Genomic DNA, 20,811 nt, shown 5'->3' with positions numbered 1-20,811 from the left:
AGCAAGTTTATTTGCATAGCAATAATTCACACACAGGGAAACTTAAAATGCATAGAAAAAGACAGAATAAAAGCAAGATGTAAAAATTACTATTACTATTAAAGCAACATTAAATACTAAAATATACATTAAAATCATAACATAAAATGTGATGGAGTTTAAAAATAATGGACTCAATTATTGTAAGTTTTAATCTGATGAATGGCATATGGGCTGGTGTCAGGATGTGGCCACATATCTCCGTTAGGAAGCTCCCTCCTGTTTTCCACACCCTGACCCAGCATCTCCACAGTCAGCGTGGAGGGAGCAAACATTTCCGCCATGCGATATGACTGAGTGAGGTGACGGAAGGACGAGGCATCCGAGACATCATCATCGTCTTCATAGAGGTCCTCCATAAGGTCCTTGTTCTGTCTGCTGGAAGATTTCATCTCATTTTTCAGATCCAACACCAGCTCCTTCACATCCTTGACCAGTGTGGACCGGAGGCCAAACAGACAGAACAGGAACACCAGACCAGCACAGATGCCAGAGACAAAATATAGAGCCACTCTCTCAGGGACGCCTGAACAAGAAAACCATGTATAAGAGGAAGGACATTAACTATTAAGTATTCTTCACTCTTTGGATTAAAATTTGTTTAAATTAATGTACTTTGATGAGGTAACACATACAGGAAACATCTGTGCAGTTTTACATGTTGAAACAACCTTAATTGTAACATTAATTAAAAAGAAAGGTCGTGCTTTATACAATCTAGTGAACAATGATGAGGAGATGAAACCTCTACCGGGTCTTACACATTGAAGTAACCTTCAGGTCCCAACATGATGAATTTGAAAAGGTATTATCTCCATCTAACTGTGATGATGTGTGTGTACAGTGGTGTGGAAAAAGGTTTTCCTGATTTCCTTTTTTTCAATTCAAATGTTGGTCAGTGACAACACAAATGAACACAAAATGCAGATTTTAAATGAAATGTTGTATGATGGGGGGGGGGGGTCTAAACCTACATGGCCCTGTGTGATTTCAGTGGTGGACTTGCTGGTGTGTTTCGGATCCAAGTTGGTTTAAGCTTGAGGTCAGATGGATGCACATTCTCCATCAGGATTTTTGGTGGACAGCAAAATTCACGGTTCCATTTATCACAGCAAGTCTTGCAGGTCCTAAAGGAGCAAAACAGCCCCAGACCATCACACTACCACCACCATATTTTACTGTTGGTATGATGTTCTTTTTGTGAAATGCGGCATTACTTTTACATAATGTAATGGGACACGCATCTTCCAAAAAGTTCAGTCTCGTCAGACCACAGAGTATTTTCCCAAAGGCAATCATCAAGATACTTTTGTTTTCTGGCAAAATTGAAACAAGCCGTAATGTTCTTTTTGTTTGGCAGTGGTTTCTGCCCAGTGTCTTTCTCGTGGTGGATTCATGAACACTGATCATAACTGAGGCAAGTGAGGCCTGCAGTTCTTTGGATCCTGTTGTGGGGTCTTTCGTGACCTCTTGGATGAGTCATCGCTGCGCTCTTGGGGTATTTTTGGGTGGCTGGCCACTCCTGGGAAGGTTCACCACTGTTCCATGTTTTCACCATTTGTGGTTTGCTGGACTCCCAAAGCTTTAGATTCTAGACCAGGGGTGGGCAAACTACAGCCCGGGGGCCACATCCGGCCCACCAAGTGTTTGAATACGACCCGCCCAATCTTTCCAAAGTATTTCATTTAAACTCAACATACAACCTGGCATCATGGCCTGAGCCAACCTTTTGATGGTTTTATCAATTTCGTTTTTTGACATGGTCTGTTGTTTACAAAGTGCTCCTGAAAAAAGGGACACAAGCACATAATAATAATTATATTATTATTATTATTAGATTATTATAATTATTATTAGAACTATTATGATTATTATAATTATTATTAGAACTATTATGATTATTATAATTATTATATTAATGCTAATTATTATATTAATTATATATAATATTATTGTTATATTTGCATATTTTACATAATAATAATATAATATTTATTATTTTGATTTTATTGTAATTATTATAATATTTTATTATTTTTAAAATATTTAAATATAAATATAAAATAATAAATAATAATAGCAGATTGCATGACAATTTTACAGATACAATAATACCAGGTGGACTGTTACATGTAAAATATATAGTCTGCCCCCCCCCCCCCCCCCCATAAATTTTGTCATATCAATGCGGCCCGCGAGTCAAAAAGTTTGCCCACCCCTGTTCTAGACTGATAGATGATTTCCACACAGGGCCATGGAGGTTTGGATTTTTTCTCCCTTAGTACTAAAAAATGGCATTTTGTATTCAGTTGTGTTGTCACTGTCTAATATTTAAATGAGTTTGATGATCTGAAACATGTTTCAACAATATTCAAAGTTGGACACTTCCATTCATTACATGAGAACGTATGGTGATTCAGTGTAAATTTAAGGGCATATATACAAGCTGCATTGCCTGTAAGCAAATATAATATACAGAATAATTTGTGTTGTCATCAGCAGACATGCTAGATGCTGTATATTGATATACACGATATGGACAGTAATAGGAAACCATGATAATTATGTCTAAGAAGTATGTTGCAAAACTCTTTTAAGTGTAAGCCACATTGTGTAAACTCATATTTGACTGAATAAAAGCATAAAACCTATTGCATATTTAACTTCCAAGTCTGTGCACATACCCAACAGTTTTTCTATCATCTCCAGAAAGTTGGTTAGTAGCGCATTTTGAGGCCTGTAGGTGGGGCCAGTGTACCATCCACCTGCAGGCAAGAAGGGGCAAGTACCTGGGCTCAGACCAGCCAGTCAGACTTAAAGAATCCTTCCAATACATTAGCATAGCGTAGTAGTAATTGGAGAAGAAGCAGTAGTAGTTGTGTGGGTTTTTTTTACACTTACCATGTGTGTAGTCTGAGAGCATGAAAGGATCCGTCGACCCCCGGCCCACATCCTCCAGAAGATACCTGGGCACTATCAATAGATATATAGACTTTATTTGAAGATGTGTGGCGAAGGCTTTTCACCACAGACTATTTTTTTGAAAACTTCAAAAGCTTCTTTTCTCAAAAGTGGTGCAAACGAGGGAAGGAAATTATAGATTCTTCTCATATTTGGTGCTCAAAATGGCCACTTGCCTAGAACATCACTAGAAAGTCACTTTGCATAATGGGGGACCTTAAAACAAGAACGAGGATGACAATTGTCCAGTTTCTGCAAATGGCAGCGTGCACTCTGACAAGAATGAGACAGTAGATATGCAGTCATAACACATACATACTCATAACCATCAACACAAACTTCAGCTACTTTCTCGTTCATGAATGGTGTAAAACAAAAGGATTACGTGGACCTGACCACAAAATGCACCCCTCTATCAAAGCTGGCTGCAGATTTGAATGGATTCTTCCTGGCACATGCGCTACCCCTCCACAGTTTCATAAAACCAAGTTTTCCAGTTTTTGTCAACAAGCTAGCCAAGCAAACCATTAAACGGCTTACATTCAGTTCCAAACATGCATGCAATAGCGAAGAACCAATGAAGAACCACATGCTCACCGCAAGTGTAGGACACTCGCAGGTGTTTCCTGGTGCCAGGGAAGCACGGGTCCCCAAAGGTTTGAGTATCAGCCAGCACTGAACAGTTCGCTCGACCATGACAGCGGCGTGACACCCTCCTCAGAGCCGATGGCGACAAACACTCTAAACAGCAAAAATAGCAGTTATTCACTGAAGACCACATTGAGGGCATGAGTTTTTGTGATGCTGACCCATGTCCACCTGGGAGCCACCTCCCTGAGGGCACAGGGGGCTTCCGTGCAGCAGGTGTCCAAACGTGGCTGAGTAAATGGCAAGGACCGTGTGGTTTTTACACGCCAGCCTCAGACGTTCGTTCTCGCACACCAGCCGTGTGCGGTGGTGTGCTGCAAACACACAACATGAAGACACAGAAGACTGGGGAGAACTGCCAACAGGTGATAACGTACATAAGCATTTCAGAACTGGAGCACAATGCAACAAAACTGCATTACAACAAACAAGTATTGGAAATTACACTGTAGTGTCTCTCGGGGGACCTTTTGTGCTTTTTCCACTTGTCTGACCCATAAATGTAGTTTGAATGTTGTATTGTGGTGTTAAACGATACCAACGTTTCAGATGACGTGATTTGGCAGTTGGAAGTGAACCCTAAAAGACATTTTGGATGGTAAAACCATTCTGAAGCAAGACCATCACACTACCACCACCATATTTTACTGTTGGTATGATTTTCTTTTTCTGCAATGTGACGCTACTTTTACACCAGATGTAAACGGACACACTTTAAAAAGCAAGTGTGGCCTGCAGTTGTTTGGATGTTGTTGTGATTGTTGTTTTGTGATCTCTTGGATGAGTTGCCACTGCACTCAAGGGCTAATTTTGGTTGGCCGGCCACTCCTGGATGCTCTGAACATGGTTTTATGCTGCCGATTCTGATACTGATCATCCATTTTTTGATATGGGCATGCCTGGTTATCAGCTGTACAAGCTGAGTGTGGCTGATCACAGCAGAGTGGGAGTGCCGGGAGCAGGTAGAATAAATTAAAACAAAAAACTTTCTGTACGGGTTATCATGTGTAGCAGCTCTATAGGAGTCCACAACTCAATACAAAGGGCCAAAAATTAACATAATAGGTCCTTTTTCACACTTTCACACATTTTACACACCAGTTCCAGCATCTCTTACTACTTCACAAGCCATAACGTTGCTGGGCTGGTGCTTCCAGACAGCTACACATACATCTGCCTGCTGTTTCCCTGTATTGCCTACCTGGTCTGCACTTGTAGGACACTAGTAGGTACTTGCTGGTGAGAGGACAGGGGTCGGGACCAAACACGGGGCTTAAAACCGGAATGTGACAGGAGCGCTCATCCTGACACTCTGACAGCACTTTCTGCACAAAAAAACAACGACTTTATCCCATGGAGACAATGGAATATTAGCATAATAATCACCTTGACAGCAACCGGAGAGGAGCACTCGGTGTCCTCCTCCACGGTCAGATTGGTCTTTGAGCTGGGACATAAATACTGATGAGGGACACGGCGTCCATAGAAGGCTGATAGGATGGCCACCGACGTCCTGGTTGGACACTGGATGGCGAGTGAATCCCCTTCACAAGCATGAGCCGTGTGATTCTTGAGGATGCTGTGAAGATATACTACGGTATAGACAAAGGATGAATCTATGACGCTGATACTGGCTCTAAATCACTTGATATGTACACAATATTTATTTACGAGGGTATATCATGTACAGTTTGATTGTCATGACATGTTGGCTACGTCAAAAGAATGTGCAATAGCTGATTTTATCAATGTTTTACAACATTTGTAATTGTTTCTTAAATGAGTAAATGCACAATTGGCTACATCAGGGGGTCACCAAGGTGAGAGATACTTTTACAAAATGAAAATGGTCAAGAGCCATTTTTGCAATATTTATTTACATAGCTTATTTCAAGCCAGCGTGGGTTTTCTCCGGGTACTCCGGTTTCCTCCCACATTCCAAAACATGCTAGGTTAATTAGCCACTCCAAATTGTCCATAGGTATGAATGTGAGTGTGAATGGTTGTTTGTCTATATGTGCCCTGTGATTGGCTGGCCACCAGTCCAGGGTGTACCCCTTCCAAAGTCAGCTGGGATAGGCTCCAGGATACCCCTGCGACACTATTGAGGATAAGCGACATAGAAAATGGATGGATGGATGGATTGATGGATGGATGGATTGATGGATGGATGGATGGGTGTCAAGCCAAACAAAGGGAATATGTTTGTTTTACCGGAACACAAACCAAATGGTGGTATCCACAATTCATGTTTTGTATTTCTTTCTCGTCTTCTCACATTATTAAGTGAAAACCTGAGTGAAAAGCTGGTTTGCCTGCCTCTGCTGGGCCCTCTAGCAGCATTCGCTGCCTTCTGAACAGCAGCTGCAGCTGACTCCCTCTTCTGTGCCCTGGTATCCCAGAGAGGAGAAGAAATGCCTGCAGTCATCCGTCAGTTTAGCACCATTGCTGAGATCAGTGTGCGTCTCAAGCATGGCACAAACAGTCACTCATCACGGTCCATGCCGGCTGTGCCCGCTCACTGGACAGCCGAACTGGGGAAGTGCCCAAACTGACGTGTACCCACCACATTTATGCTCACAAAGTCAGAAGTGGTTGCAGGCACGTGTGTCACACGTCATTCATAGCCGGACGCAGCCCTGCACGCAACAAAAGTGCCTCCTGCACTAAAAGTCTAAAAACGTGTACCGAACCGGTACTCATCCCCACATTTTGCCCACACTTGCAAGTACAGCGGGTTGGGGCCGGGACCGGGGCTTTATAACCGATGCCTGATGGATGATCACATTGCGAGCCTCAAACTCACCACACCCTGCCAAGTGCTCGCCCACCAATGCCGTACCAATCTAAAGCTTTTCAAAGCCCATGAGGGTGTTTTATATTCTATACGTGTGGTTTGTATAGTAGTTTTCAAATATAGACTTTTCTAAAGTGGAAAGAAATATTAATGCTGTTTTTGGGAAGCTGAGTCAAAGGACCTCATAAAGGGTGAGATATGATTCATTAAAGGTTTGACATATTTTACTGACTGACTCATTTATGAGCTAAAAAAAATGCCATTTCAAACTGGGTGTTGCCTCGGTCATTGGGCGTAGCTTTTCATTTATTTGGACTATGACCACACATGTAAACATGCACAACAATAGAAAGTGGACAAGTGTATCTGTGTGTGTGTGTGTGTGTGTGTGTGTATTTTGAGACTTCAAGAAGGCAGTACCAGGCACAAGCTCACAATCAACTATTCTTAGAGCCTTGAAGTTTGTAGAAACACACAAAAATTGCCACAAATAGACAATAACATAAAACTCCTATGACATAATAAGTCACATTCTCTCTACTTTGAACTCTAATACTGCACATCTCCGCATAAGCAACATACATTCTCTACTTGCTAGAACATATAACCACTCAACTAAAACAACGGTAAGACTTACAAGAGAAGTCAGGGGCTGAATTAACAGTGTTGATCCCCACAGCCAAAAAGGAGAGGAACCAACAGAACCTCCTTGGTGCTGTCATTGCGTACAACTCGTCATGTCGTCTTCTGTTACTGTCGACGAGATCTGTTTCTCAATGGTGCTTTTGTTTTGGTTTTGTTTTTTTGTTTTTTTTTTGCCATAAAGATGCTTTTTCACAGAGAATTCAGCGCAGTGAATGCAGATATATGCAAAGTTGCTCATTTTTTTTACACACTAATTTCATTTTTTCACAATAAAAAGTATCCCATTGGCTAAAAAACATTTTCATATGCCAGCCACTTGGCTCTTACAATGGTAAAAACATTCAAATTACTGGCACACTCTTCATACATAGCAGAGAGACAGAGTACTTTGAATTGGACCTGCGACATCTGAGCTGAGTTCCTCATGATAAGCAAGTACTCACAGAGATGGACAAGCGTGTCATGAGACAGAACACTACCTACTGTACCATCACCATCACCATACCATGTAAAACCATGGAACAACAAGTACCAGGTCAGTAACACACATTCACAACTCCATACACAAACCAAGTACCACAATGCATGCTGGGAGCCGGCATCACTCTAGATTATGGTTGTGGCAAAATTAGGAATGTACAATAATTAAAAGGGTTCATCTGATTCATTCATTCATTTTCTACCGCTTATCCTCACCAGGGTCGCGGGGGTGCTGGAGCCTATCCCAGCTGTCTTGGGGCGAGAGGCGGGGTACACCCTGGACTGGTGGCCAGCCAATCACAGGGCACATATAGACAAACAACCATTCACACTCACATTCATACCTATGGACAATTTGGAGTGGCCAATTAACCTAGCATGTTTTTGGAATGTGGGAGGAAACCGGAGTACCCGGAGAAAACCCACGCATGCACGGGGAGAACATGCAAACTCCACACAGAGATGGCCGAGGGTGGAATTGAACCCTGGTCTCCTAGCTGTGAGGTCAGCGCGCTAACCACTCGACCGCCGTGCCGCATATTTATTATATGATCATGTATTTTTTTGCATCTTCTTACATAGGAAACCTGCCTTTGTGTGGGTTTGTGTGCCTTTTTGTGAATTGAAAAAATCAGATTTGTGGGACTTTTTTCTTCCGTATGTTGGCAAAATCAATATTCCCTGGTAGTCAACAGAGAAGGTTCTGTTCTGCTAAGATAAGGCATTTTTCCAGGTTGTCACTTCCAGCTGCCGTGTGTGTCCAGCAGAGATATGTGTCTCTCTTAACCAGAGAGCTCCTTCCTATCTTTCGAGAGCTCGGAGAGGAAGTGAGAGGTCAATGGCGATTCCTGTTTCTCCGCCGTTTCCAGGAATACTCTGGAACCCCCATCCGCATAAGGGAATATCCTTACAGTGCTGCCAGAATCAGCGGTTTTGATTTACAACCTTTTTGTGCATCTTTTCTAGCTCAACCCCGTGTTTGTTGTTGTCACGGCAACCAAACACGAACATGCAACATAATGGGGGAATGGCACTGGAACCATTTGTCACACAATCTCTAATAAACACTCCCTCCTTAGCAGCGAAGTGGACGCTATAATGATCACTTCAACAGAGCGGCACTCCCACTTTATTCCACAGTAAAATTCCACTCACCTTCATTAAGAAAAGTCATGCATTTTTCCAGCTTGGCCTTCCTGGAACATCCAGATAGCAAGAAAGTCACTTTTTGTACCAGCCACCCACAGTTGCGTGTTCTGCAATGTTCCACGATTCATTCGTGATGAAAATTCCTGAAAGTACCTCAGCCCCGATAAGATAAGGAAGACAAGAACTTAGCACATTTATGCTTTTGGTGTACTTTCTCTTCAAATTCCTTACAAACCCTGACATAATCTTACTCATGATTGAGTTTAAGGAAGTTTTGAATGGGGGGAGCGGGGGGGTTAAATTTCACTTCCTCCATTTACAGAAAATGATACTCACTTACCATAAATGCACAGTATTGGAAACAACAAGTAAAACAATGGAAGATTTGAGGGGAAAACCTTTAAGGAACTGTCCAAGGTATGGTTCTTTTACCATACGTTATATTATACACATGTCAAATACATATGCATTTTACAGACACAGTAAAACGAAACCTTTAACATCATGGACATTAGGTGAATTAAGACACACTGCTGAATACTAAACAAAATATAAGATATGATCTGTTTTATTCAACTGTACTGTATTATCATACAATTACATGATTTAGGACTTGGATGCAAATCAAACTTTTCTCCTTAATTTCCTGAAGGACACACACACAAGGAATGACTAAAGTTCTCATATAATGTAATCTAAATGACTTTCATTATTTTAATAAATAGAAAGTTAGGATGTTACTTATGTTATGGATCATTTCATTACTTTATTCTCAGAATATTTTTTTAAAAAGAAATGTATTCATGCGGCACACAATGCGGCCCTGAAGGCGACCTTTATGCGTCTTTTTCAAGTGTTAAGCACATCATTTGTATTAAACGCTAACAAAATAGTCCTTCCCATCCACATATACACATGCGCACACACACACACACACAAACACACACACACATGTCTAATAGTGCTGGAATGTGAATGGTTAATGATTGTATTATTATTGAATCATAGCTTTATCATTTCCTATTACAATATATAGTATTCCTGTTGCTATTTTAAGCTCCTCCTCATAGATTTTGGCAGCTGGTATATAAGCGAGCGTGCACCCCGCCCCCCTTTCTGTGGACCCTCCCCCGGCACTGACAAGTAAGTCGAGAGCTTATTCTCCTGTGGGGACCAAACATCAGCAGCCTTGAGGCGTCCCAACACTCTTTGCTGAAAAAAAACGACTTGAGGGAACTTTTTTTTGGGACATCATGGCATTACGGCAACATTCAGAGAAGGAGCCAAGCATAGAGTTGTTTGTCAAGGTCAGTGTTTTTATTTTTTAGGACATGTTGACTTGTGTAAGTGTAACTGTATTATGTTCCTGAATGTGACCTTCTATTTATTTGGAATATTGTGTGAATTAAATGACTAAAAGTAAATGACATTAAATTAAAGGGCAGCCACATTATTAATCCCAAGTATTAACACCCCCATTGAAAGGAAAAAAAGACATAATAAAGATATTCATACTACGGAAGCAAAGGTTACAAGATGACCCTTTTTACTGAACAGCATAGAGACTTCCATCCGTTTTCTATGCCGCTTATCTTGTCCTCACTTGGGTGGGAGTATGCTGGAGCCTATCCCAGCTGTCTTTGGACGACACCCTGGACTGATGGAGCATACAAACATTTATTCATCTAATTTATTCCCCCCCCCCCACCCCGAGAGGCTTTCATGTCAATGCAGACCTACCAACATGTACACATGTATAGTACTCAACATGCAATTTGATTCTTGTATGCTCTCCATTTTGTTGCTGCTTTCACTTTCAAGTTCAGTGTGTATAGATACTTCATAAATATTGTCTAGTATTTCATCTCTAACTATCTAATGTAACCTTAAATGTAGCCCTTCCTCTCATAGACTTTGTAGAAAGGCTGCAGACGTGATATTACGTTAATCACGACAACCAATCAGACGCCGGCCTCCTCCGTGTGTTTTGATTGCCTGACGCACAGCAGATGTCGTTACGGTTCTTTCCGTCAGCAGAGCGTCGTGGCTCGTGGCTTGTTGTTGGGTTTTACGTGTCTTATCAGAGCGCAGGCACAGCAGGTCTTATCGCAGCCCAGAAAAGTGAGCAGGGAGCCGGCGAGCAGGGAGCAAAGTGGCTGATTGGCCCCAATAGTCACACAGGCGGGCACACCCGCTTTGCTGTGGGGGGGCCTTGTTTCGCCACCAAAACAGACGTTTCCATACAGCATGAGTCTGGAAGCGGTGGGGAACACCCTGGAATATTACATACAATACATTCAATACATAAGAGTCTTTTTTCTTACGTTTAGGCTCTTTCCTAACTGAGAGTTGCAAGGGAGGGGCTCACGGTTTTTTTTTCTTCATGAAGTAATCATTTGTTACGGTGACCTCAGATGTTTTAAAAACATAACAGAGGCACACCCGCTTTCATACACATGGACGCAAACACACACTAACACCTTAGTAGAAGTCTTTTTCCTCTGTTTACGTTTTTCAGTTCCAGAGTCAAACTGTGACCATCATAAACCGCTTAAATAGCTAAATAACTGCACAGGCAATGTTGGAAGTTACAAGTTAATTATTATTATTATTATTAACTATTATGCTAATTTTCATTGAGTTGTGGGCTCCTGTAGAGCAGCTACACACAATATCCCACACAGAAAGCTTTCTGGATCCACATTCTGCACCTCTTTCTGCAGTGTTTCCATGGACTTCCACCCCCAGCCCTCCTCGAGGTGCACCCACTCCGCTGTGATTGGTCACTCCAGAAGACTTGAGATCATTTGCATTTGACTTCATTTAGCCATTTTGATGCTTTAAAAGCATCTTATAATTAGCTTAAATATGCATGTAGAGACATCTTATTAAAAAGGCATTTTGGGGGTCTGCCAACACACTGTATAAATGGCCATACCGACTGAGCAGCCAGGACAGAGATGGTTAAGGTCTATGGTTATCATCACACTTTTCTCATTTGCCATCATTGGCGTTGGAGTTTTTTGTGTGACTTCATACAAACGTTGACAGGAGCTCAGAACCAGATCTGGATCTTTAAACCGGTCGTACTTTGGTCTTCCTCCGAAACGCAGCCCACCCTGGCTTATGTCGTAGAACATCAGCACGCAGGAAGAGACATAACATGGCCGCTATTCTCTCTCTCTATGCACGCGATAGGCCGGCCATGACGGCGAGAACGTGGGCAACTGCCCCTTCTGCCAGAGGCTCTTCATGGTGCTGTGGCTGAAAGGAGTCAAGTTCACCGTGACCACTGTTGACATGAGGAAGTAAGCACCCCTCCTCTTCCTGTCCACAAAGACCTCTATTAAAGACACACAGGAACTGAGGTGTTGTTGTTTTTTATGCAATAGCGCAAAACTTTCACACCATCAGGATACAAAGAGCTGAGTGTGGCCCCTAAACAAGCACTGTGGGAACTTCTCAGGGTCATTACTGCTCAGAAAACAGGAAACATATAAAGGATGCTTCTAATTAATGGCTTCATAGCACATAATGGGCCCATGATGTAATAGTGGAGGGACACGCCTATTTTCATCCATAATAGTAAACCAATGAGATGTTTCTCCATCTTTCTCCACACAGGAAGCCTGCGGAGCTAAAAGACCTGGCCCCTGGCACCAACCCTCCTTTCCTGCTCTACAACGGCACCCTCAAAACAGACTTCATCAAAATAGAGGAGTTTCTTGAGCAAACGCTAGCCCCGCCCCGGTACGGTGCACGCCACTTGCACTTGAACGCTGACTTTGTAAGGATAACTAGAAGCCAAACCAGTTGGATAAACAGTATACAAATATTACACAACAAATTGCCAAGCGCTAATTGTGTGTTTGTTTGGTCAGTTATAATAGCACTTTACAATCTAGGTCACGGGTGTCCAAAGTGCAGCTCGGGGGCCACAAGGCACAAGAACAAAAAACGCTGATGACCAAAAGGATGACAAAGCAACAAAAAACCACATGAGAATAACTCTAGCAGCAAGTACTCACAAGAACGGGATTAAAAGCCAGAAAGCTTGGCTATGGGAAGATCCCACACGTGGCCGAGCGGCGGGAGTGCAGCATGGAAAGCTTGAGGGACAATCTGGCTATGCGCTGGTCTCAGAGCAGAGCTTCAATAGTCAGGTCTAAATGGGCCCCAGGTGAGCAGGAACAGGCCGCCTGCTGCTGCTCAGGGTGCAATACAGATAAATGGCAGCAGGGGGCAGCAAAGCGACAACACGGATCATGACAAAAAATATTACAAGAAAAAAATCTAACTAAATCTAACTATATTGAAATTGTACAAAAATGATGTAATATTATGAGGGAAAACAATAATAAATAATAAGTAATTTTAGTGTCATAAAGTTGAAATATTAAAGAAAACTTTTTTGTTGTAACATTATGAGACACAAAAAAGTATGAATAAAATTGTAACTGTTGGAAAATTTGATTGTGGAAAAAGTTGGAATGTTATGAGAATAAAGTAAAAATATTATGGAAATAAAATCATAATTATGAGATAAAATTGTACATAATTATGGAAGCTGGAAAGCTTGAAAAAAACAGGATTTTATGAGAATGAAGTAAAAACTGAAAAACAGAAACAAAACATATTCTAATGAGAAATGTTGCAATTTTATGAGAATAAACTTATAATATTGTGAAAAATATTATTAATATTATAAAAAATATGTCATTTAAGTAGCATAAGGTTTAAATATTACATTTAAAGAAAACAATTTTTTATAACTTGCAATGTCACAAGAAAAAAACTAATAAATAAATAATGTGTATTTTTTGTTGTTTTTCTTGAAATATACAAACTGTACATAACTTAGCATACCTGCTGTACATTTTGTTGCTTTATGTTGCTATTGTGAGCCCCAGAAGACAGTATAAAAGAAACATGTACTCCTTCCTTCTGCAGGTATCCTCACCTCAGCCCACGAAACAAAGACTCCTTTGACGTGGGCGCTGACATTTTTGCAAAGTTTTCAGCTTTCATCAAGAATACACCAAATAACGCATGTGAGTCGCTTTTTCCTTTTTTAAAGTCGAGGTTGGATCAATCATCCATATCAGTATATCCATATCATATTATATCTATTTTATACTGATTACAACAAATTAAAGGCAAACGATTCAATGATCTTGGATAATGTCCAATTCCAAAGTATGTTAACAGTACCAATCCGTACTAATATTTCTAGTATTGCCCGCCTCTACAGGTGAGTTACAGATTTAAACATATGAACAGCATATATGAGTGTGTGTCTGTCACACACTTTCATACAGGACCAGTTACTTTTTTTTATCCAGTCCCGTTACTTTTGATACACATCTTGAGTGTATGTATGTATATACAGTACAGTAAAGTCTCGTTATATCGATATTCTCGGGAGTCTGAAAAAATACCGATATAACCGGACTATCCATATATCCGATCCTGCGCCGAACTGCATTAAAAGTGGGCGGATCTTTGATATGGCATGTAATTTTCTCCTTGAGTTCATGGATTGCGTATCTAGCATGCTTTTGTACTACAATAAATTTTGTACTACAGTAAATACAAATAAACTTACGCTGTAGTGATTACCGGTTACCGGGACATAATTCACCCCGGAACTATCGATAGGGAAGGTGTTGCCACCCGGAGGGGTAGGCGCGAGGGACGGGTGTTTTCCGCTGTGTGTGCTGCACTCTGGTGGTGGAAGTGTGAAAAATAAAGTTGACTGGAAGCAGCCGTTCGCCGTGTTCTTTTTTGGTATTGAAATCCTTAAGCAAAGATTGATTTAAGCTGCTTTTGTATCGATATAAGCAGACCAAATTGGCTGGCGGGAGATGAAAGGGGCATCGTAGTAACCGGATTATCATAATAACCGTGTATCGTACTAACGGAGCTAATTATATCATAAAAGACTAGAAATTTGCCGGGAAATGAAAATAGTATCGTAATAAGTAGTAATTCGTTTTAACCGACATCGATATAACGAGACTTTACTGTATATGTTTATGTATATGTTTGTTTGTGGGTCTACAGTTCAGGAGAAAAGCCTGCTGAGGGAGTTTAAGCGCCTGGACAATTACCTGAACGCTCCTCTTCCTGAGGAGGTTGACCATAACGCCCAAGAAAGCATCAGCATCTCCAAGAGGAAGTTCCTGGATGGTGACCACCTCACATTAGCTGACTGCAACCTGCTGCCCAAACTGCATGTCATCCGGGTGAGAACAACATAAGTGATTTAGAAATGTAGTCAAAAGTGACTAATTCATGTCATGAATCACGTCAACCTTTTTAGTGTAATTAAGCAAGCACGTCTCTCTGTTATGACGGCAGACGGCAGCACAGTGGAGCATCCCGACACAGTCACACAGAGTCTAGACTTCATTTAGACCCGAACTCATCAACATCAGTACCGTTCCAACACCATATACGTACTGTATGTACCTCCAACTCACACACTTCAGTAAGGATAATTCATAATGCCGCCTACAGAGAACATACTAACTCCTTATTTCTAAAATGACAAATACTTCAACTTGCTGATATAGTTCATCTTCAAACAGCTAAAATAATGCATAAAGCTAAAAACAACCAATTAGCTAAAAATGTCATCCAATACTTCTCTACAAGAGAGGAGAAATATGATCTCAGGGAAGAACTACATTTGAAACACAAAGTAGTTGGACTGCTTTTATGTAATATCACCATGGCAACATACCCCTTTCCTCACTCGCGTCAAGGGTAGTCCATGCATTTATAATTATAATTCATAATTGAAATATTAATTGATATATGAAAAAAGTTAGTTGTCCACATCACATTTGTGGTGGGTGATGTTGTGTATGATATTGCATGTTAATTGGTGACTAAACTGTCCCTGGTATTTATACAACCAGTCCAGGATGTACCCCGCCCCTCGCCTGAAGTCAGCTGGGATAGGTTTCATTTATTCAAGTACATTTAAAATGTGTGGAAATATGGGCTAATAACTATAAAGGCAATCTTCACTGGCTAAATGTACTGCAAAAAAGGTCAGTAAGGATAATTCATAATGCCGCCTACAGAGAACATACTAACTCCTTATTTCTAAAATCACAAATACTTCAACTTGCTGATAAAGTTGATCTTCAAACAGCTAAAATAATGCATAAGGCTAAAAATAAGCAATTAGCTAAAAATGTCATCCAATACTTCTCTACAAGAGAGGAGAAATATGATCTCAGGGAAGAAGTACATTTGAAACACTTCTATGCTAGGACTACGTTATGCTAGCCATAGCATTTCAGTATGTGGAATCAAACTATGGAATGGATTGAGTAAGGAAATCAAACAATGCACAACGATGAGCCAATTCAAGAAACAATACAAGCAGTTGATGTTTGCTAAATACAAGGATGAAGAGTCTTGAACCAGTCATGATGTGCTATATATATCACTATATTGGCACTTACTATGGTACCCATTATGGCATTGGATGCTCATATCACCCAGTACTTCGGTACGAGGTACATTATTTTAAAAAAAAAACTGTATTATGGAAAGCAGGAAGTGAACAAATGTAACAGTTACTGAATGTAAAAGTACCAGATGGAGGGGTAGGATTTAATAAGCTTTGCTTCTTCCTACTCCTTTTGGACATGTGGAACTGGGAACTGATTATGGGATGCACTCAATTGTAATCTGATGCATGTTCAAATGAAATTAAACCATTACCATTACCATTACCATTACCATTACCATTACCATTACCATTACCATTACCATTGTTTGCTTTCCAGATCGCCTCCAAGAAATACTGCAACTTTGACATCCCGGCCCAGCTGACGGGTGTGTGGAGATACCTGCACAACGCTTACGAGCGGGAAGAGTTCAAACAGACGTCTCCAGCCGATATCGAGATTGAGAAGGCTTACTTCAGTGTGGCTAATAACAGGAAATAAACCTTCATTATCTGACCTCTTTTAGGTCGTGTTCACACTTGAGGTTCAGTACATACTTGGTGCCGTTTCCTTAGCGTTTATGCTAAATATTCCTTCCCAGCAGAGAAGCAGCACTTCCAGCATATTTTCTCTTACGTATTTGTCACTTTTGCATGCATTTTTCTGCCATTTTAACACTGGGCTATGTCGTGTTCACATTTCCGCTCAAGTGAACTGAACCGCACCAGAACTGCTCAAAACCGGGGAACATGTTGGATTCAAGAGGCCAAATGTGCAATGGACTGTTAAAAATTGAGCAGATTTGTGTTTATAGTGTACATACAGTATATTTCCACCAGCTGTTTCCAAACTGTTTATTTCTATGGAAAAACTGGTCTACCAGGACTAGTCTTCTGTATCTGATTGGTTGACAGTTGACAATGATGATAGCGTGTCACTTTTCCACCAATAAAACACTGAAAGGGGCGTGGCTACTGTGTGAAATAGTCATGGCTGAGAAACAGATAACACAAACTCCCTTTTCTCATACTTGACTTTATTGAGACACACCAAAGAGACAATCGTTAGTTTACAATAGTCGTAAAAAATAGATGTTCTATTGAGCTTCATTCAAAGTGTAGAGTGGTTGTTTGCTCCGCATCTAATTGGTCACGCAGTATTTCCAGAAACAAGCTGTAAAAAAAAAAACAAAGCTGACAATTAAGAATAATTCAAGACAAATTTGTACAGGGCTTTCTTTTTTTTTTTTGGCCAAAATGTAAATAATAAATAATTTTTTCAATATGTTGTGATTTTTTTTCCAATTATGTTATGATGTGTATTTTTTTAATAATTACATTGAACTTATTCACTCAATATTTCATGGATATTTTCAGTTATTTAATGGTCATTTAAAATATATATTTAGTATCATTTTTACCTAAATAATAGTACAATATTTTATGAAGCGCCACTGAAAAGCCAGTTTAATCGCAAACGATGGTGAAATCTATAAATCAGTCAGTTGAAAATCATGATGTGGAAAACATGAAATCATGTATTAAATTCTCCATAAATGAATGAAATCATGATATTTAGTTTTAAATATCCATCCAATCAATCCCAACTGGACTTAGAGGACGTTTCATTTCTCATCTGGGCAGGTTTCATCAGTTCATGCTCAAAGACTAGGTGGGACACACCAGTCAGACTAGATAGGACAGCTCTAGTCTGAGAGCTCGGTGCAAGATCTAATCTATTTATCCTCTAAAGGAGGAGGCGGGTCCAGACAGGAATGGTTGGCTCTGGTTGGCTCTTGTCAAATGATGATGACTGGATCCAATGGAGTGGAGCCTCTGCCTGCCAAAGATGGTTGTTTGGGTGGCATCACCTTCATGAGCATCTCATCACGTGTAACGATGGTCATGGACCCATCTGCCATGTGCCTGCTTGGTTTCCCCAACATAAAAATGGGTGCATTGATCCCTGCACTGTCCCGCATACACCAGATTCTTCTTCTGGGAATGCAGTGTCCTGTTATTGCGTCTGCTACTCTTGTCTTCCTCATTTGCCTTGCTTTTGTTCTTTCAGGAAGGAAATACACTTTTCACAAACTGTGTGGAGGTTTTGCGTAAACACTAACATGGAGGCCTGTGTCATGTCCCAAAAAGCCAACTTATGTGAACTTGATCATTTTGTCCCTGAGTTAATGTGCTCAGTGAAAGCTAGCACTTCTTGGCTTCTAATCTTGACCCATGTGTCAATCATAAAGGATTCCATAGGTCTCCTCTGGCCCTTTGTTGGCCACCGTAGGGGATACACCACCATGCTTTTGTCTGTAAGAGGTTCCCATGAATTGAAAATAGGCAGTATTGAGAAAAAGGTGTGGTGGAGGAAACGTTGCCTCATCGTTTCCACCGCATCCCGAGTCGGAATACGAGTGAACAGGGAGGTGACGTCAAATGAAACTATAGTTTCATTTTGACAAAGTCCGTTGGCGTTTTGGCCACCAGGGCTGCTAAGATCATTCTGAGATGTATTGTAAGTTCCAGAGTGAATACTGCTGATGATGGGTCTGAGGGGGACCCCTTCTTTGGGTATTTCTGGAAGACCAAGAATGGGAACAGCTAATGGTTTGCACTTACTCCATGATTTTCTTCTTATACCCACTGGTTATGCCATTTTTTGGTCTTTATATTTGTTGGCGTCATTGAGAAGTCTAAGTAGGTTGTCGTGGTAACCAAGTCTTTGGGCATGAACTGATGAAGCCTGCTCAGATGACCAAATATGATCCCTCGCTATGACTGATATGTATCCAGAATGTTTCCTACAGGTTTTCAACAAAGCTTGTGGCAACTCATGAGTTTTGTATCGGCGATTTTTCTCACCTCTTTTGTTGGTTTTGGGCAAGCCCTGCTCCGATCTGAGGAACGCTTGAGAACGAAGCTTGTCGGCCACTGCCAGTTTCAGAAGTGCTTCTTTAAGGCCCTCAACCTTCACATAAATATTCCCAAAACATTGTGGACTAATGCAAATCAAGCTTTCTTGGGATTTGTCAATGCAGACTCAGACTTACCATGCTTGCATAGTTATCCTGGTGTGGGGACTCCTTGGGTCCTTCAACAGAACCAAAATACATGTTGGCTTTTTGCTGAGGTATTAGTGCACGTCTATCATTTTGCTATACCTTTATTCCAAGATTCTCTTTGGCCGTTGTGTTGCATCAGGAGAGGATACAGATTATTATCCCCTTCTGTGTTATAAGAGGCAAAATCTGTGGAAAACATCCTCATATTCATATATTTACAGCAAAGCTGTATGGGATTCTTCGGGATTTATTATCTCATTGCCAAATGTATATAATAATTATATAATATCAATGCCGAATTGTAATATGTCAAATAAAACATTGAAAGATGAAAGATGAATTGAGTTGTGTTCTTACCCGGCTGTGTCTCCAGGTTGGTCTCGGGATAGAGAGGAAGTGCGTGCGTCCATCTTGCAGAAGAAATGACAGCTACAAGGTGAACCACAGCTAGCGACAGCATGGTGACTCGCTCTCTTTCTTCGGAGGTGGACCTTTGTTGCGCCCAGCTTGGCAAAGAACTTCACTTTTATACCCGCATGCAGGCCATCCATCACAATGTGATCAATACATTATCATCCCAGCCAGCGTCGGCCTTTTAATGGATAAGGCGTCATGGACACCATTTAGAGGCGGCTGTCAGTCAACTGAGGCCTATCTCTGCTTGGACAGAGAAACCTAACAAATGTTTACACGCCTGCTGTAATAATGAGAGGCTGTCTGGTGAGGTTGTGGTGCTTTATGTGTGATGCCGCACCGACGTGATGGGCTCTTCCAAAGCATCATCGCTCATGGTGGACTTTTTTGTACCAAGTGCAGACAAAGGTCATTGCGACTGTCGATGTCATTTACTGTTCAACGACGCACCTGAATGATCATTCATCAACAATCCACTCCTTCAGGAAATGTGTCAATTCCATTGGGACCAGTTGCACCATCTAATACAAGAACAGCATCCGAAATGTAGCCTGGGGGTATTGATTTACCTCCGAATTTCCCCTGACAGTATCAAAAATGTACGCCAAAAACATTACAGTCATATGGAAGTGCCGGTGTGCAAGGCATTATTGGAAGCGTCCAAGCAGAGGCTGGACGAATTCTACATTTGATCAACTTTACTTAAATATTTGTCAGATCAACACAAGTATTGTACATGTTTGGACTTGTCTGCACCCTTAATCACAGAGCAATTGTACCGATGAGTTCAAGTCTCAGCAATGATCTGCTTCATAACACACATTATACAGTACATAGAAGCCATCTGTGTTGACAACTTAGCAACACTAAGCTAGGGTGTGCAGACAATGTAACGCTGTGCAATGCATGTCTGACAGCTGTTAGAAACCCTCCACAATGGAACTCAGCCCAATGTAACAAAGCCAAGAAGGCAGAGTTGGGACCCACTCCTCCGTCACCTCGCTGCACCACACCTTCAAGGCAAAACACGCACGGTACCGTGTACGAGAATCACATAAACAAGTACTGGTGCTCAGGCCCTGGGCCTTTTGTCAAACTGAAAGGTCCTTAATGTTCTTCAGACGTGAGGAATTAGCTTGTGTCCA

General features: G+C 41.1%; 3 protein-coding genes across 4 annotated transcripts; 1 reads left to right on the top strand and 2 right to left on the bottom strand.

The window, feature by feature from the left end:
• Positions 1 to 52: 52 nt before the first annotated feature.
• LOC131131039 (protein eva-1 homolog C) lies at positions 53 to 7,203 on the bottom strand. 2 transcript variants are annotated; one of them, XM_058075327.2, is made up of 8 exons: positions 7,083 to 7,203; positions 5,035 to 5,240; positions 4,850 to 4,973; positions 3,810 to 3,962; positions 3,598 to 3,741; positions 2,941 to 3,012; positions 2,724 to 2,804; positions 53 to 565 (listed from the first exon to the last, which is right to left on the bottom strand). In XM_058075327.2, the coding sequence occupies exons 1-8, from the start codon at positions 7,165 to 7,167 to the stop codon at positions 174 to 176; spliced, it is 1,257 nt and encodes a 418-aa protein (XP_057931310.2). In that variant the 5' UTR covers positions 7,168 to 7,203; the 3' UTR covers positions 53 to 173. The 2 variants fall into 2 exon arrangements, with proteins under 2 accessions (XP_057931310.2, XP_078644624.1); XM_078788498.1 differs by lacking the exon at positions 2,724 to 2,804.
• A 2,659-nt stretch (positions 7,204 to 9,862) lies between these two features.
• clic2 (chloride intracellular channel 2) lies at positions 9,863 to 17,377 on the top strand. The gene is made up of 6 exons (XM_058075330.2): positions 9,863 to 10,026; positions 11,918 to 12,027; positions 12,344 to 12,469; positions 13,670 to 13,770; positions 14,783 to 14,964; positions 16,525 to 17,377. Exons 1-6 carry the CDS (start codon positions 9,973 to 9,975, stop codon positions 16,684 to 16,686), a joined length of 735 nt encoding a protein of 244 aa, XP_057931313.2. The 5' UTR covers positions 9,863 to 9,972; the 3' UTR covers positions 16,687 to 17,377.
• urp1 (urotensin-related peptide 1) lies at positions 17,327 to 19,801 on the bottom strand. The gene is made up of 5 exons (XM_078788625.1): positions 19,610 to 19,801; positions 19,352 to 19,438; positions 19,241 to 19,281; positions 19,053 to 19,158; positions 17,327 to 17,358 (listed from the first exon to the last, which is right to left on the bottom strand). Exons 1-5 carry the CDS (start codon positions 19,710 to 19,712, stop codon positions 17,327 to 17,329), a joined length of 369 nt encoding a protein of 122 aa, XP_078644751.1. The 5' UTR covers positions 19,713 to 19,801.
• Positions 19,802 to 20,811: the final 1,010 nt, after the last annotated feature.

This window comes from Doryrhamphus excisus, linkage group LG23, assembly GCF_037039965.1.
Source record: "Doryrhamphus excisus strain RoL-2023G ecotype Guam linkage group LG23, RoL_Dexc_Guam_v1.1, whole genome shotgun sequence".
In the NCBI taxonomy this organism is placed as follows: domain Eukaryota; kingdom Metazoa; phylum Chordata; class Actinopteri; order Syngnathiformes; family Syngnathidae; genus Doryrhamphus; species Doryrhamphus excisus.
Note: the sequence above shows the minus strand (reverse complement) of the source record. Positions and strands in the feature narration are given on the sequence as shown.